Here is a 17,899-nt window from a genome sequence, read left to right on the forward strand (position 1 = left end):
CTAATCTGGGGGACAACTATGCTCCTAATCTGTGGGACAACTATGCTGCCTAATCTGGGTGACATCTATGCTGCCTAATCTGGGGTACAACTATGCTCCTAATCTGTGGGACAACTATGCTGCCTAATCTGGGTGACATCTATGCTGCCTAATCTGGGGGACAACTATGCTCCTAATCTGGGGGACATCTATGCTGCCTAATCTGGGGGACAAGTATGCTCCTAATCTGTGGGACAACTATGCTGCCTAATCTGGATGACATCTATGCTGCCTAATCTGGGGGACAACTATGCTCCTAATCTGTGGGACAACTATGCTGCCTAATCTGGGTGACATCTATGCTGCCTAATCTGGGGGACAACTATGCTCCTAATCTGGGGGACATCTATGCTGCTTAATCTGGGGGACAAGTATGCTCCTAATCTGGGGGACATCTATGCTGCCTAATCTGGGTGACATCTATGCTGCCTAATCTGGGGGACAACTATGCTCCTAATTTGGGGGACAACTAAGCTCCTAATCTGGTGGACATCTATGCTGCCTACTCTGGGGGACAAGTATGCTCCTAATCTGGGGGACATCTATGCTGCCTAATCTGGGGGACAACTATGCTCCTAATATGGGGAAAACTGATGCTTCTGGCCTTGGGCCTATAATTTTTTGAAGTTTAGCAGTAGCTAAATACATGCTTAATGCAAATGTCAACATTGATCTTCAAATGTAAGGGGTTATGAAACCCTCTTGGGTACTGCGAATGACTGCTCCAGATTCATTCTGTGTCTTTCAAAAACTACTTGCCTCCCTGGTGCCTCAGGCCTTGGGCCTATAATTTTTTGAAGTTTAGCAGTAGCTAAATACATGCTTAATGCAAATGTAAACATTGATCTTTAAATGTAAGGGGTTATGAAAACCTCTTGGGTACTGCAAATGCATGTTCCAGACTCATTCTGTGTCTTTCAGGAACTACTTGCCTCCCTGGTGCCTCTGGCCTTGGGCCTTACATTTTTAGCAGTAGCTAAATAAATGCTTAATGCAAATTTCAACAATGATCGTTAAATTCTCGGCGCTCTGCCAGGGCCTTCTCCTACCCCGCCTGGGCCGATCCGAGTAGTGTTGAGCGGCATAGGCTATATTTGAATTTGCGATATTTTGCGAATATATGGATGAATATTTATCATATATTCGCTAAATTTTCATATTCGAAAATTCGCTTATGCGAAAATTAGCATATGTGAAAATTAGGATATGAGAAAATTAGCATATGCGAAAATTCGTACGCCCGTCTAACACAGTAGCATTAGAGCCTTCTTTACACCACACAAGCTGGAAGCAGAGAGGGATGATCACTGTGATGTGTACTGTGAATAAAAAAAAAAAAAAAAAAAAAGAATATTCGCGAGCAACACTAGATCCGAGGACCTCACTAACCAACTCACTACAATCGCTTATAGTGACGGGCGGTGTGTACAAAGTGCAGGGACTTAATCAACGCCAGCTTATGACCCTCACTTACTGGTAATTCCTCGTTTTAAGATTAAATAATTGCAAACACGCACCTGTCCTTGAAAGATAGAGACACGCTAATCCGTTCAGTGGAGCGCTGTTATTGCTCCATCTCGCAATTGATCGGGCAAGGTAAGGGGTTATTAAAACCTCTTGGGTACTCTTGGGTACTGCTGAGACCTACTCCTGACTGCTCCTGGTGCAATGTATGGGGTAATTAAACACTCTTGGGTAGTGTTATTGTTAAATTTACTGGTAATTTTATCAGTAATAAAATTGAATTTTGCAGAATGCTAACCGTTACACAACGGAACGCTTGTTGCGTGTGATTTTTTTATGAAAAAAATAAATAAATAGATGGAGAGGGATTAACTCTGCTTAATCATTTTTGGCGATTAGAATCCTTTTGTCATCTGATTTTTTGGAGACATATGCGCTTACACACATGTAATAATTTTTTGAACCAAATTTCAAACATTGTGTGGTTTATTACTTTTGAGAAGAATGTCTTTGGGTGGTCCCCCATCCTTCATTATAGAGTCTTCTTAACGGGTGTACTCGTGCATCAGTCAACTCCAGTCTGTGTCCGTTAGGCAATATATGGGTTACTGATGCAGCAGAGGTGGGGCCTTGGTCTTGGAATTTCAATTATTTAAAAAAAAATTGAACATATTGTGTGGTTTATTATATTATAGAAGAATGTCTTTGGGTGGTCCACCATCCTGCATTATAGAGTCTTCTGAACTGCTGTACTTGCTCTTGTTTTAACAAAAAGGTGTTTTGTCAGACAATTTAAAAAAAAAAAATAGCGTTTTTTTGGGGTGGATTGTGAAGCCCGGGTGTGTACTCGTGCATCAGCGAACACCAGGCTGTGTCTTTCAGGCAATCTATGGGTTACTGATGCAGCTGAGGTTGGGGCCTGGGTCTAGGAATTTCAATAAAAAAAAAAATCAACAATTGTGTGGTTCATTATTTTTGAGAAGAAAGTCTTTGGGTGGTCCACCGTCCTGCCTTATAGAGTCTTCTGAAATGTTGGATATGCGCTTGTGCTTACACAAAGTTGTAAATTTTAAAAAATTTTTATACAATTTTGTTGATTTTGGGGCGGATTTTGAAGCCCTGTGTGTACTGGTGCATCAGCCAATGCATCAGCCAATCAGGCAATAAATGGGTTCCTGATGCCCCAGAGGTGGGGCCTGGGTCTGGGAATTAAAAATTTTTGGATTGCGGGTGCTACAAAAAAAGATGGACATACCCTACTCCGTTCAGTGGAGGGCGCCTGCGGCGCTCCTGTTGTTGCTCGATCTCAGGAGAAGGGGGTTCATCATCGGGAGAAGAGAGTTGCAGGTTGCCCTTGAGTCAGCAAGGCGGTAGCATGGTTGGCAGTCAGCGTGGTGTGGCAGTAGTGGAAATTAGGGGATAAGATGTCAGATCGCCGGGGTCCCGCTGCTGGGGACCCCGGGGATCGTTGCTGCAGCACCCTGCTATCATTACTGCGCAGAGCGAGTTCGCTCTGCACGTAATGACGGGCAATACAGGGGCCGGAGCATCGTTACGTCACGGCTCCGCCCCTCATGACATCATGGCCCACCCCCGTCAATACAAGTCTATGGGAGGGGGTCGTGGCGGTCGTCACGCCCCCTGCCATAGACTTGCATTAAGGGGATGGGCCGTGATGTCATGCGGGGCGGAGCCATGACGTCACGCTCCTCCGGCCCCTGTATCGCCCGTCATTACGCACAGAGCGAACTCACTCTGTGCAGTAATGATGGCAGGGTGCTGCAGCAGCAATCCCCGGGTTCCCCTGCAGCGGGAAGCGGCGATCTAACATCTTATCCCTTATCCTTTGGATAGTGGATAAGATGCCAGGGGCGGAGTACCCCTTTAACTCTGCTTCATCATTTTGGGCGAAAAAAGTCCTTTGGTGATCTGATCTATTGGAGACAGATGCGCTTACAAACATATTGAATTAGTTTTTGTAAAAAAATTTCAAACATTGTGTGGTTTATTATTTTTGAGGAGAATGTCTTTGGGTGGTCCACCATCCTGCATTATAGAGTCTTGTGAACTGTTGGATATGCGCTTGTTCTTACACAAAGGTATTTCTTTAAAAAATTTCAAAAATTTTGTTGTTTTTTGGAGGGGATTGTGAAGCCCGGGTGTGTACTGGTGCATCAGCCAACTCCAGGCTGTGTCATGCAGGCAATATATGGGTTCCTGATGCCGCAGAGGTGGGGTTTTGATCTGGAAATTTCTAAATTTTGAATAGCGGGTGCTACCTATGAGAAATCTTTGTCAAAAATGTCATATATTGTGGTTTTTTTTTTTGGGGGGGGGGGGGGGGGGATTGTAAAGCTCTGTTGTGTACTCTTGCATCAGCCAACTCCAGGCTGTGTCATGCAGGCAATATATGGGTTACTGATGCCGCAGGGGTGGGGCCTGGTTCTGCAAATTTCAAATTTTTGGATAGCGGGTGCTACCAATGAGAAATCTTTGACAAAAATTTCTCATTGTGTGGATTTTGGAGGGGGGATGGTGAAGCTCTGGTGTGTACTGGTGCATCAGCCAACTCCAGGCTGTGTCCTTCAGGCAATATATGGGTTACTGATGCCGCAGAGGTGGGGCCTGGGTGTGTTAATTTCAAATTTTTGGATAGCGGGTGCTACCAATGAGAAATCTTTGTCAAAAATTTCATATATTGTGTTGTTTTTTGGGGGGGGATTGTGAAGCCCTGGTGTGTAGTGTACTAGTGCATCAGCCAACTCCACGCTGTCCATTCAGCCACTAAATGGTCTCCTCTTGCTGCCAACATGTCCACGCTATGTCATTCAGTCACTATATGGTCTCCTGACACTGATGCCACCACCAGGCTCTGTCATTGTGCTGCTGTGCGGCAGTGATTCTAAGAGCGATGCCGGTAATCTGCATGCTATTCTGAATAACAGTATTATTTCACTACCCCAGCACACTCCATATGCGTTTTAGGACACAGCAAAGTGTTCTATACCCCTATAGAGGCTGTATGTAGGCTAGAAATAGCCTTTTTTTTAATATCGATTAGCCGCGAATAAATTCGGATCGAAACAAACATTTCGGGAAAATTTGGCGAATCGGCCGAATCGAATTTTTGAAAAGTTCGCTCATCTCTACTCCTCTTCTTCTGTGCATTGTAGTGCGCCAGCAGAGCACTTGATGTCAACACATGGGGTATTTCCATACTCAGAAGAAATGGGGTTACAAATTTTGGGGGCAATTTTCTCCTATTACCCCTTGTAAAAATGTTAAATTTTGGGAAAAAATGCATTTTAGTGATTTTTTTTTCATTTACACATCCAAATTTAACAAAAAGTTGTTAAACACCTGTGGGGTGTTAAGGCTCACTGTACCCCTTGTTACGATCCTTAAGGGGTGTAGTTTGCAAAATAGTGTGCCACATGTTTTTTTTTTTGCTCTTCTGGCACCATAGGGGCTTCCTAAATGTGACATGCCCCCCAAAAACTATTTCAGCAAAATTTACTTTCCTAAAAGTGACTCCTTCTCTTCTGAGCATTGTAGTTCATCCGCAGAGAATTTTACATCCTAACATGGGGTATTTCCATACTCAGAAGAGATGGGGTTACATATTTTGGGGGTCATTTTCTCCCATTACCCTTTGCAAAAATGGTAAACTTGGGGGGAAAAACTGCACTTCAGTGAAATTTTTTTATTTTTCATTTACACATCCGACTCGTCAAGCACCTGTGGGGTGTTAAGGCTCACTGGACCCCTTGTTACGTGCCGTGTGGGGTTTAGTTTCCAAAAAGGTATGCCACGTGGGGTTTTTCGGCTGTTCTGGCACCAAAGGGGCTTCCTAAATGCGACATGCCCCCCAAAAACCATTTCAGCAAAATTCACTCTCCAAAATCCCATTGTTGCTCCTTTCCTTCTGAGCCCTCTACTGCGCCCGTTGAACACTTGACATACACATATGAGGTATTTCCTTACTCGAGAGAAATTGGGCTACACATTTTGGGGGGCTCTTTCTCCTATTACCCCTTGTAAAAATTCAAAAACTGGGTCTACAAGAACATGCAAGTGTAAAAATATTGAGATTTTGAATTTCCTCCTTCACTTTGCTGCTTTTCCTGTGAAACACCTAAAGAGTTAACACACTTACTGAATGTCATTTTTAATACTTTGAGGGGTGCAGTTTTTATAATGGGGTCATTTGTGGGGAATTTCTAATATGAAGGCCCTTCAAATCCACTTCAAAACTGAACTGGTCCCTGAAAAATTCCGATTTTAAAAAGTTTGTGAAAAATTGGAAAATTGCTGCTGAACCTTGAAGCCCTCTGATGTCTTCTAAAAGTAAAAACCTGTCAACTTTATAATGACATATTGTATTTGTGAATAAATATATAATTTATTTGTAATGCCTGTTTTCCTTACAAGCAGAGAGCTTCAAAGTTAGAAAAATGCGAAATTTTCTATTTTTTCATCAAATTTTGGAATTTTTCACCATGAAATGATGCAAGTATCGACAAAAATTTACCACTAACATGAAGCAGAATATGTCACAAAAAAACTATCTTGAAATCAGAATGAAAAGTAGAAGCATCCGAGAGTTATTAATGCTTAGGCTGGGTTCACACTGTGGAATTTCTGGGCAGATTTTCTGCTGGAGATCAAGATGGCGGCACTAGGACCACGCAGACTGCATTGTCGTCCCCATAGATGCCAATGCATTCCTGAGCAGATCTCCCAAAAGATCCACTCAGAAATGCATTGCCATCTATGGGGACGGCAATGCAGTCTGTGCGATCTTAGTGCCGCCGGCTAAATCTCCAGCAGAAATTCTGCCCAGAGATTCCGTCGTGTGAGCCTAGCCTTAAAGTTAAAGTGGTCAGATGTGCAAAAAATGGCTGGGTCCTTAAGGTGAAAATGGGCTGGTTCCTTAAGGGGTTATACCCCACTGGCACTTGACAGATCTTTGGAACAGTGGGCTGTATTTTTCATTTTCACAGACCACTGCTCAAAAAATCTATCAAACACATGTGAGGTGTAAATGCTCACTGCCCTTCTTATTATGGGTGTAGTTTCCAAAATGGGGTCACATGTAGGGGGGGGGGGGGGGGTCACTGTTCTGGCACCATGGAGGCCTAAACGAACATGGCCTTCAATTTCAGCCAGATTCTCTCTCCAAAAGCCCAATGGCGCTCCTTCTCTTCTGAGCCCTGTAGTTCACCCGCAGAGCACTTTACATCCACATGTGGGGTATTTTCTGACTCAGAAGAAATGGGGTTACAAATTTTGTGGGGCTTTTTCTCCTATTACCCATTGTGAAAATGATAAAACTGGGGTAACACCAGTATTTTAGTGTAAAAAATATGCATTTTTTTATTTTTACCTCCAACTTTACCAAAAATGTGTCAAACACCTGTGGGATGTTAAGGCTCACTATACCCCTTGTTACTTTACGTGAGGGGTGTAGTTTTCAAAATAGGGTCACATGTGGGTGTTTTTTTTAATGTTTATGCCAGAACTGCTGTAACTACCAGCCACCCCTGTGCAAATCACCAATTTAGGCCTCAAATGTATATGGTACAATCTCCCTTCTGAGCCATGTTATGCGCCTGCAGAGCACTTTGTGTCAAAATATACAATTTTTTTTTCCTTTTACCTCTTGTGAAAATTTAAAGTATGGGGCAACACCAGCATGTTAGTGTAAAAATTAAATTTGTTTACACTAACATGCTGGTGTAGACCCCAAATTTACCTTTTCCTAAGGGGTAAAAGAAGAGAAAAAAAATGTGTAACCCAAAACTGTTCCCTTGAAATATGAGAGGGCTCCAAAGTGAAAGAGCACCATGCGCATTTGAGGCCTAAATTAGGGATTTGCATCCACCACCAAATTACCCTACGGCAGTGCTTCCCAAATTGGGTGTCTCCAGCTGTTGCAAAACTCCCAGCGTGCCAGGACAGTCAATGGCTATGCCGATGTTCTGGCCCCTGTATCACCCGTCATTACGCACAGAGCAAGTATGCTGACAGCAGGGTGCTGCAACCGAGATCACGCGGGTCCTTTGGAGAGGGGATAAGATGTCTAGGTGCGTAGTACCCCTTTAAGAGGGAAAAACATGATATATATTTAACCCCAATCCAAATGTACCTTATTTTTATTTTCTACCTAAGGTACATAAAGACAAAAAAAAAATCACCTTGTTGTCCGATAGTTGCCTGATGTTTATCTGAATATATAGACCATCAGTTACAGAAATGTGTGGTGTCTTTACCAGCATACCTCAGAGATAAAGGGCATTTATTAACCCTATTGAGAGATATCATACGGGAAGAGGACTATATGTGGGCAACACTAGATGTTGCTTCATTATATAGCAATATGCCACATGACAGAGGAGTGGAAGCTATGTGATCTTTTTTAGTGGAAGATCCCTTGATGCCCATATTTGGTGTCCCGGTACCGCATCCTATATGGTACCTATTTGTCTGTGGTTCGCCATAGCCAGAGTCCCTAGGACGTAGGGGTACACGTTATATAGTCTGCCCTTGTCACCTCTATTCCATATAGTAAATCAGTAGTTTACTCAAGGTTTATGTAAATATAGTGATATACATGTAAGAAATGGTTAATTACCTGCGCGTAGCGTAACAGGACCTGTGGGTCACGTGACTAGGTGAACTCTATGGTATTTCTGTTTTAGGACCTTTGGAGGCCCTTATGACGTATGCAATCCCATCATACTGTGTAACAGTGAATGACAGGTATTCGGACCAATCAGATTCACCCCGCTCCCTCCCCACACTGTCACTGTGCATTGGATTTACCGCAAGCACTTAAGTAAAGTTATTCAAGTTCAACTTCCTTGTGGACCTTCAGTCTTTTCATGCACCTATCATTACTGGGAAGGGCGGCGATAGGCCGGAGAATTACCTCAGCATACTAGCCCTCAGCCTGGCGTCACGAACTATCGGGTTAATATTAACCCCTCATATACTGAAACAACATCCCCACCCCCCAGGGGCTTCCACAAAGCCTTTTTGGCTTTGCACGAACAGGATACAGGTGTGTGCCTACTACAGTCGCCATTAGTGAAAGTGTACCCCCCCAGAAAAAGAACTTAATTCATGTGCTGTAAATCGTGTTGCTTTGTACAAGAACGGTGCTTGTGGTGCACTACACAAGGGGTCCAAGAGAAAAATAAGGGGAGAGGCGAAAATTCTGTTACAACTAAACTGTGTAAACTGCGCAATGAGTTCATGCTGCGATCCTCTGGTCCGGCCGGCACGGGCGGAGCCGAACTGCTGCCGGAAAAGCGCGTGAAGAAAGCCCGTGCTGCGCCCCATTCCCGCCCCTGGGCGTGGCCACTAAGTTGCTGTGTCGCAGCCAAAAGGGAACTCAGAGATACAGGAGACATTTTTGGAGGGACCGGAAGTCGGGGCTGCACCAACAGTGTCCTTCCTGCCCAGCACCATTTTGAAGAAGCCCACTATAAAAGACGCCATGCACAGCGACCTCTTCAGTCTGCACGGAGAGCCGGAGAGTACAGACATGGCGGAGAGCAGCGTTCCAAGTGATGAAGTTGGTAAAATAGCATCGGAAACACGGAAAGTTGTGGCAGTCGCAGCCCAACTTTTTCAAGAGCTTGCTGACCGTCTGCATTGTCATTAGACGTTGTCATTAGACGAAGAGGGGGCCTGAAATCTTCCCCCACTGCCTGATGATGACGATGATTGGCCAGAAACACCTCCAGCGGAAAGCGCAGGGACACCTGGAGGTGCATCACCAATGAGATTGTCCCCTCACTACAGAACCTGGGGCTCGTGGGCCGAGATCCCGTCGGAGGAGTCTGCTGTGAGTACCCTGCCAGAGGCGGCCTATTCTTCCTCCTCCAGCCCTGAAGTCATTCCTCGATCAAGCTTGCCAAGTGCACGACCGTGCTCACCAAAGTTGCCGCAATGGGTGTTCAGAGATGAGCCGGAGCTGATCGAGTACATGCACAGAGTACTTCAACCTTTACCTGGGAAGCCACTCCAACCAATCCCAACAGCAGAAAGGGAAAGGGCCCGCCAAGAAGCCGAGCTGGCCGAATTGATGGAAAAGCTAAAGGCCCGATACAAAGAACTCTATGCTCCCAAGCATGTGCATTTGCCTTATGAAGAAAGAGTGCGGTACCAAGAAAATACCAAAGAAATGGAGGCTTTGTACATCCGTAAATGGGATCACCCCAGAGAAGGGGAGGAGCCATTAGAAAGAAGAAGAGCAACTGTGGCCAAGTTCGACAAGGTCAGAGGTTATGGGACACTCCTTGACTGCCACACTGGGCAGACCATCCTCGTAAACCGGTGAGCAGTGCAAAGGCCAAAACTCCATAAGAAGTTCTACACCTTGGAGGTGGGTGAAATTGTGGAGTACACCCCCGTCCAGAGCCTTCATGGAGAATGGGCTGCAGCGATCACCAGACCAACAGCCCCAACACAGCTTCCTTTCAAATATTTCCCGTCAACGGATTGGGAGTCTGATCCCTTCAACTTGAGGCCGACAAGGTCTGCTCCTAAAGCCTCCACCAGCGCACCCAAGGAGGAGGAGCTTCAACAGTCAAGTTCATCATCTTCTATGTACAGCAAAGAGTCAAGTTCTTCATTTTCTACAGATCGTCGAGAGTCAAGTCCTGCTCAAGTTCAAGAAAGCAAGCCCAAATTGCTGGCACCAAAGACCATACCTAGGCCCTCTCGGAGCAATGAGAGTTTGCCTCCTGCACAGGTACCAACGTATGTACCAAGGCCCTCTTCTGACATGGAGAGTTTGCCTTCTTCCAGGTTACCAACAAAAGAGTCATGGGTCCATCCTGGTTTGGAGATGGTACTCAAGCCCTATTGCCCCACTGTGATCCTGGCTAGTAAGCCTGTAACCCCTTCTCAAGCTGCCTTCTACAACGCCATCCTCACCAATGTGGTGTGGCAAAGCTATGTCAATTCTAATCCTGCCCCTGATGTTGGCAGATATAGGGGAACCAAGAGAGGCACTACAAGAGTAAAGAAAAACATCTTCTAAAGAGACTCTAAAGTAATGTTGTATTGTTTTTCTGTCTAACCATTTTGCCTTACAGCAACCAAGTTCAAGAATTGGGCCTAGCAGGACTGTGCTAAGTTTTGTTCCAGTTCAAAGTTCAGCAACGTAACCATTAAGCTTGTGCCTGACTATTAAGTCAAGAGACTCCTAGCCTGTAGGAGATTCATTAAGGACTGTACCCGGCTGAATTGTGGTTAAGGCCGTGTTTACCTTTCCCTTCCTATTAACTCCTAGTGTAGGTGGACAGCTGATCCTTACACGCCAATTGGTATATTTTCTTTGGACTCTTAGTGTAGGTGGACTGCTGATCCTTACACGTCTGCTTTATGTATATACCAGCAGCTTCATAAGAACTCTTATGCTAAATGTTGCTGTCACGATTCGGCTAGCTGGATGTGGATCCTCTGTGTCATCGAGGGATTGGCGTGGACCGTGTCGCTGGACCGGTTCTAGGGTTGCTACTGGTTTTCACCAGAGCCCGCCGCAAAGCGGGATGGTCTTGCTGCGGCGGTAGCAACCAGGTCGTATCCACCGGCAACGGCTCAACCTCGCTGACTGCTGAGAAGGCGTGGGACAGAAGGACTAGGCAGATGCAAGGTCAGACGTAGCAGAAGGTCGGGGCAGGCGACAAGTTTCGTAGTCTATAGAAATAGCAGGAGGTCAGGAACACAGTATGGGTAAACACAGTAGTAGCTTTCTCAAGGCACTAAGGCAACAAGATCCGGCAAGGAAGTGCAGGGGAAGTGAGGTAATATAGCCAGGGAGCAGGTGGAAGCTAATTAGGCTGATTGGGCCAGGCACCAATCATTGGTGCACTGGCCCTTTAAATCTCAGAGAGCTGGCGCGCGCGCGCCCTAGAGAGCGGAGCCGCGCACGCCAGAACATGACAGCCGGGGACCGGGACAGGTGAGTGACTTGGGATGCGATTCGCGAGCGGGCGCGTCCCGCTATGCGAATCGCATCCCCGCCGGCAATGTCAGTGCAGCGCTCCCGGTCAGCGGGTCTGACCGGGGCGCTGCAGGGAGAGAAACGCCGCGAGCGCTTCGGGGAGGAGCAGGGACCCGGAGCGCTCGGCGTAACAGTTGCACTTATCAGGTGAACGCACCTGAAACATGTTGGAGCGTTGATAAATGTATAGTAAATATGTATATGGTTTTGTATACAGGAAGGTATCCTCGTGTCTGTGTACATAAGTAGTAAGTAAAGGTTGTACATAGAAAACTAGTCTAATGTCTATGTACATAAAAAGTAAGTTACAGTTGTACACAGAAAATATCGACGTACTGCACGTGTACACTCAACACTAAAAATATATATAATTCTTGTACATACAAATGTATAAAATGCTAAAGGTGTTTAGTAGGTAACCCAACAGGGGACACCTCGGCTCCTCCGAGGGTAGTATTATTGCTGTCGCCCATCGCTAGCACCTGTCTCAACAAAAATAGTAGGGAGGATTCCTCTTAAAATAGTACTTGTACACATAGTACCCTAGATTACTCACTTAAATGTACTACTTCAAGTTTTCTAGTGCATACATCAAAATAAATATCTCACTTAAGAAAACACTTAGGAATTGTAGCACATTGATTCCCAATTCCTGCCACTGTTAGGTACACTTCTTCTTCTCTTTCATTGCGTGTGTGAGATGCTCTGCCTGGCCAGTAGGTGCTCTTGCTAATACAGAATTAAACACATAATTCTAAGAATAACCTAGTTAGGTTGTTTTTGAAAGTGCTCTAGGGATAGGTAGCTTGTAGCTGATAGACCCTAGCAGCCACCCTTACTGTGACCTAGCTTCCGGCTAGCCAGTATAACCTTATGTGTACATACAGGTTACTTATTGTTGGCAAAGAAATAAAATGTGTGAGATAATAATAAAATTGTCTAGTCAGCTTGACGCTAAAGGTATATAGAGCTGAACTAATGTATAGATAGTCTCATGTATAGAGAGTTATATTAATGTTCAGTTTAGCCTCCAAAAATGTGTAGAGAGCTAATAGAAATGTCTTAGAAGCTAGAAACTATATGTCAGATGGCTTCCTAATTGTCTAGTAAGCTATAAAGTGTATAATAGGTTTAATAAGAATGCCTTAGAAGCTAGAAACTAAAGGATAGATAGCTTCGTGAATGTCTAGATAGCATTTATGTCTAGATAGCACTAATGTCTAGATAGATTTTTATATAGATTTGTCTAGTCCAGATACTAGTAAGAGTATCAAAAAAATGTAAATGTGTTCAGTGTTTACTTAGGATGTACAGAAAATGTGTAGATCATCCTGTTCTATAGCATACTGTTCTAGTCCTAGTCCCTCTGTCTTAGGGGACAGACATCAAGGTCGACTTATCTTAAGTAAGGGGGTTTGTGGTGTCCCGTTACCGCATCCTATACGTTACCTATGTGTCTGTGGGTCCCCATAGCCAGAGTCCCTAGGATGTAGGGGTCCAGGTTATATAGTCTTTCCCTTGTCACCTCTATTCCGTATAGTAAATCAGTAGTTTACTCAAGGTTTATGTAAATATAGTAATATATATGTAAATAAATGGTTAATTACCTGCGCGTAGCGTAACAGGACCTGCGGGTCACGTGACTAGGTGAACTCTATGGTATTTCTGTTTTAGTACCTTTGGAGGCCCTTACGACGTAGTCAATCCCATCATACTGTGTAACAGTGAATGACCGGTATACGGACCAATCAGATTCACCCCGCCCCCTGCCCACATAAGGGAACAGCGGCCAATGTTCTCTCTCTTGTTCCTGGGCTGGCAAATGAGAAGGATCTGCACAGCTATTATCGCAGTGAGTTAGGCCTGAGCCTTGCAGCAATGGCTGAATCTATTCAGAATCGTGAGTGTATAAATCCCAAGCACTCTGCAAGATCACCGGACCTTATCTATCCCCTAAATCCGGACGGATCTGCAATTATTATCCTAAATTCAGAGACTTGTAATATTACTCAAGGTCCGCATCAACTGTCAGTCACTGAGCAATATAGAGACTGTTTATATAAGACTGTCACTGTGCATTGGATTTACCGCAAGCACTTAAGTAAAGTTATTCAAGTTCAAGTTCAACTTCCTTGTGGATCTTCAGTCATTTCATGCACCTATCATTACTGGGAAGGGCGGCGATAGGCCGTAGAATTACCTCAGGATACTAGCCCTCAGCCTGGCATCACGAACTATCGGGTTAATATTAAGCCCTCATATACCGAAACAACATCCCCACTACTATACACTCCCCCAAGGGCTACCACACATACATCAGAGCAACTTCATTTTGGAGGCCATTAAAGGAGTAGTCCAGTGCTGAAAAACTTCCCCTATCCCAAGGATAAGGGATACGTTTCAGATTGCCGGGGGTCCGACCGCTGGGGGCCCCCGCGATCTCCTGTACGGGGCCCTGGCTCGCTGGCCAGATAGCGCGTGTTGACCACAAGACGAAGCGGCAGACGACACGCCCCTTCAAAAAAAGCGCTATGGCAGAGCCAGAGATTGCCAAAGGCAGAGCTGCATCAGTCCCCCCAAAAATTCTGAGTTCTTGGATTTAAATATCTATATTCAGGATGGATGTTTGCATACTGCCACCTATTTTAAGGAGGTGGATGTAACAGCTACCTCGACTTTAACAGTTGCCATCTGAAACAATGGAAGAAGAACATTCCATTCGGTCAAATGAAAAGAATCCGAAGGAATTGTTCTTCCACGCAAAAATGCCAGCAACAACTAAATAACCTGGAGGATCGTTTTAACCCGATAACGACCATGGACGAGTATAGACGTCCAGGTTGGCAGGCGTTCCGGCACCTGGACGTCTATACTCGTCCATTATTCTTGTGGGTGCTGCCCAGTGCACCCACGAGATCGCGGCAGGGACTCGGCTGTATCACACAGCCGGGACCCTGCTGCACTGCCAGGACCAAGGTAAACTTTGGTCCCGGCAGTTTTAACCCTTACAGCCGCGGTCAAAAGTGACCGCTGGCTGTAAGTGTTATGACAGAGGGAGGGGGCTCCCTCTGTCTCCTCTGCAGCACCCTGCATCGCGATCGTGGGGTGCTGTGTGTGGCCGCGGCTGGCCGGGGCCTGCCGCACTGCCGGGAGTGAAGTTCACTTCACTCCCGACAGTTTAACCCTTACAGCCGTAGTCAGAAGTGACCGCGCGCTGTAAGGAGTTCTGACAGAGGGAGGGGGCTCCCTCCGTCTCTCCTGCAGCACCCCGGAGCATCGCGGGGTGCTGCTGCATACCTAGGCAGCCGGGGGTCCTACAAAGACCCCCAGGTCTGCCCTGGGTATTGCCTGAAAGGACGTGCCAGAGGCATGTCCTAATATGCTGCCTGCTAGTGAAAACTGGCAGGCAGCATATAACTGCAATGCTTTGGAATACTAAGTATTCCAAAGCATTAAAAAATGTAAAAATAAATAAATAAAATAAAATAAAAGTGTAAAAATAAATAAAAATTTAATAAAAGTGTAAAAAAATAAAATATATATATTAAAAATACATTTATTAAATGAATCTAATAAAAAAAATGCATAATGTGTAGGATCGCTTTGGCGGACATCCGCAGCATGTAATATGCTGCGGGTGTCCACCATGTGATCCTACACATTATGCAGCAGTCACGGTAATGAGCTCCCTGCTGCGGCTGGGTAGCTTTGTGTGTCCACTCATAGCGGCGGATTTCCCGCCAGCAGTCATGAGCGGACACACTGAGCTACCAAGCCGCAGCAGTGATGGATATATTCGCCATGAGCGGGTGCTTATTCCCACAACATGGCGGATATATCCATCAGGAGCCTTAACTGTCACAGACAGATGCGTTATACTGCCAGCCGACCAAGGACCAATCAGAGAGGTCCCTGGTCCAGCCAATAACTTGCAGGGGTGCGGTATATAAATGGGGTCACTTGTGGGGGTACTGTTCTGCCCTGAAAGCCAAATGGTGCTCCTCTCCTACCACGCGGCCAAGGAACCATATATGGCCTAAGCGGGGGTATTTCTGAACATGGGACAAGCAGCTAAATAAAATATAGGGTGCATTTCTTTCAATATCAGAAGTGATGTACAAAAAATGTGCCCCCCAAATGATGCATTTGTGAAAAATTGCAAATTTCGCATTTTTAACACTGACTTTGTAATAATTCTTGCCAAAAAACTATGGTATGAAAATACTCACTGTACCCCCTAGCGAATACCTTGAGGGGTCTAGTTTTTAAAATGGGGTCATTTGGGGGGGGGGGGGGGGGGTGTTCCTATGTTCTACTACCTTTTAATTTCTGCAAACCTTGCATATCACACAAAAAAAGATATACTTTTCAAATTTTCAAAATTTTCAAAATTTCAAGTTAAATTGTTAGGCTTATCCTTGGAGATGTCGGGGAGTCTATATATAAGAAAAGTTTAATTAGACTATCTCCTTATGCAAAGTTGCTGTCCGAGCATGCTAGGAGTTGTGGTTTTGCAGCGGTTGGGGGTTCACACCTTAGAGACCACTGCTATAGTGAGTGCAAATGTATCCGAGCCCTGGAACTCAAATAATATGAAATATGAGATTATCAAAATGGAGCCCCTGCACTAATTACTTGGGTTCTGGGGTCTGTAAGGTCCATAGTAGAAACATCAGGTTATGTCCATAGCAGATACTAAATCATGGCAGCTCTAAGAAACAAGCAGTCATCGTGACATCAGACATGTGATGTCATAGACAGCTGGAGTCCTGACATTCCACTGACAGCCGCCCGAGCCTTCATTCTGTAGATTGGTACAGTGTGATTAGCAACTTCTATTTCTTCTTCTTGACTGAGATGGAGCTAAAAGGTTTGGGGTTCGTCCCCCTTCTGTTGGCGTTTTGGTGTGCGGCCTGGCTTGCCACCAGCTACATCGTGACGGTCGTCCTCGGCCATGCCGCCTCGCCACTGATGCACATCAGGTAAGATAAAGAAAGCACAAGATTCTTATTTCATGGGTTGGGAGTGAGGAAATATCCACAATAACATTGGTTTCTTTTCCTTCACAGTGACGTGGGAAATTTCTTTCCCGAAAACATATTATTGAGAATTGGATTCATAGGGACATCCATTGGCACTTTGGTACTAACCTTTCTCATTTATAAGTATATGGTTATGCATACTGAAGAGTTCAGGGGTCATCAGGTCCTGATCCAGAGGATCCTGCTGGCCATTGTGTGGGCCTCCTGTTTTGGTACAGCTGTCATGCATGTATTGTCCCCCGAAGAATATCCCAGGATACACTTTGTCAGCATGGTAATTTCCATTACATGTGAAGCCTTATACTACCTTGGGCAGTCCATCCAGATGTATAAATTACCAGGAGCAAACAAAGTCATCCACCATAGTAGATGCACCTGCTGTGTCCTGGCTTTTACCTGCGCAATTTTCTACTTTGGATATAAAACATTACAGGAATTATTCTATGATGATGAAGACTGGGACGAGATCCGTGAAATCACCACCATAATCATCGAGTGGGTGATGCTTCTACTGATCCTGATAAACATTGTGACCTATTATTCCACCATGCAGAGGTTAATGTTAACCGTCTCCAGGAACAGCTGCAAACTCTCTCTTAGAGTAAGAATTGATGACTTCGGGGTGTAGACCACCACGTGGGCCATCAAGTGGACTTCTGGGAGAGATACTGCACAGGACACAGGAAAACCATCTAAAGAATAATAACTGGGGGACTACATATGGTGCCAGTAATCATGGCACAATAATATGAGCTGGTGATATTACCTATTAGTGTTGAGCGGCATAGGCCATATTCGAATTCGCGAATATTCGCGAATATATGGGCGAATATTCGTCATATATTCGCGAATATTCGCATATTCGCAATATTTTCGTTTTATTTTTGCATATGCGGATATTTGCGTATGCGAAAATTACCATATGCGAAAATTAGCATATTCAAAATTAGCATAAACGGAAATTCGCATATGCGTAAATTAGCATATGCAAATATTCGCATATGAGAAAATTCGCACGCCAGTCTCACACAGTAGTATTAGAGCCTTCTTTACACCACACAGGCTGGAAGCAGAGAGGGATGATCACTGTGATGTGTACTGTGAAAAAAAAACAAAAAAAAAAACGAATATTCGTAATTACGAATATGCAATATTCGCGAATAAAATTCGCAATGCGAATATTCGCGAGCAACACTATTACCTATACAAAAAAAATTAAAAACATTAAAAAAATATTGGTGTGTGACGTGTAATACCTACCGTAGTTAGAAAACCAGAATCAAATTAATCATTATAACCATCCTCTGCATTACCCTGTTTATTATTTTCTAAGCAA

General features: G+C 44.7%; 1 protein-coding gene across 1 annotated transcript; it reads left to right on the plus strand.

The window, feature by feature from the left end:
- The first annotated feature begins 16,351 nt into the window (after positions 1-16,351).
- Positions 16,352-17,611, plus strand: LOC130311821 (DNA damage-regulated autophagy modulator protein 1-like). Its single transcript, XM_056552528.1, has 2 exons — positions 16,352-16,503; positions 16,591-17,611. Exons 1-2 carry the CDS (start codon positions 16,379-16,381, stop codon positions 17,189-17,191), a joined length of 726 nt encoding a protein of 241 aa, XP_056408503.1. The 5' UTR covers positions 16,352-16,378; the 3' UTR covers positions 17,192-17,611.
- The last annotated feature ends 288 nt before the right edge of the window (positions 17,612-17,899 follow it).

The sequence above is a fragment of the Hyla sarda genome, chromosome 1 (genome assembly GCF_029499605.1).
Source record: "Hyla sarda isolate aHylSar1 chromosome 1, aHylSar1.hap1, whole genome shotgun sequence".
In the NCBI taxonomy this organism is placed as follows: Eukaryota; Metazoa; Chordata; class Amphibia; order Anura; family Hylidae; genus Hyla; species Hyla sarda.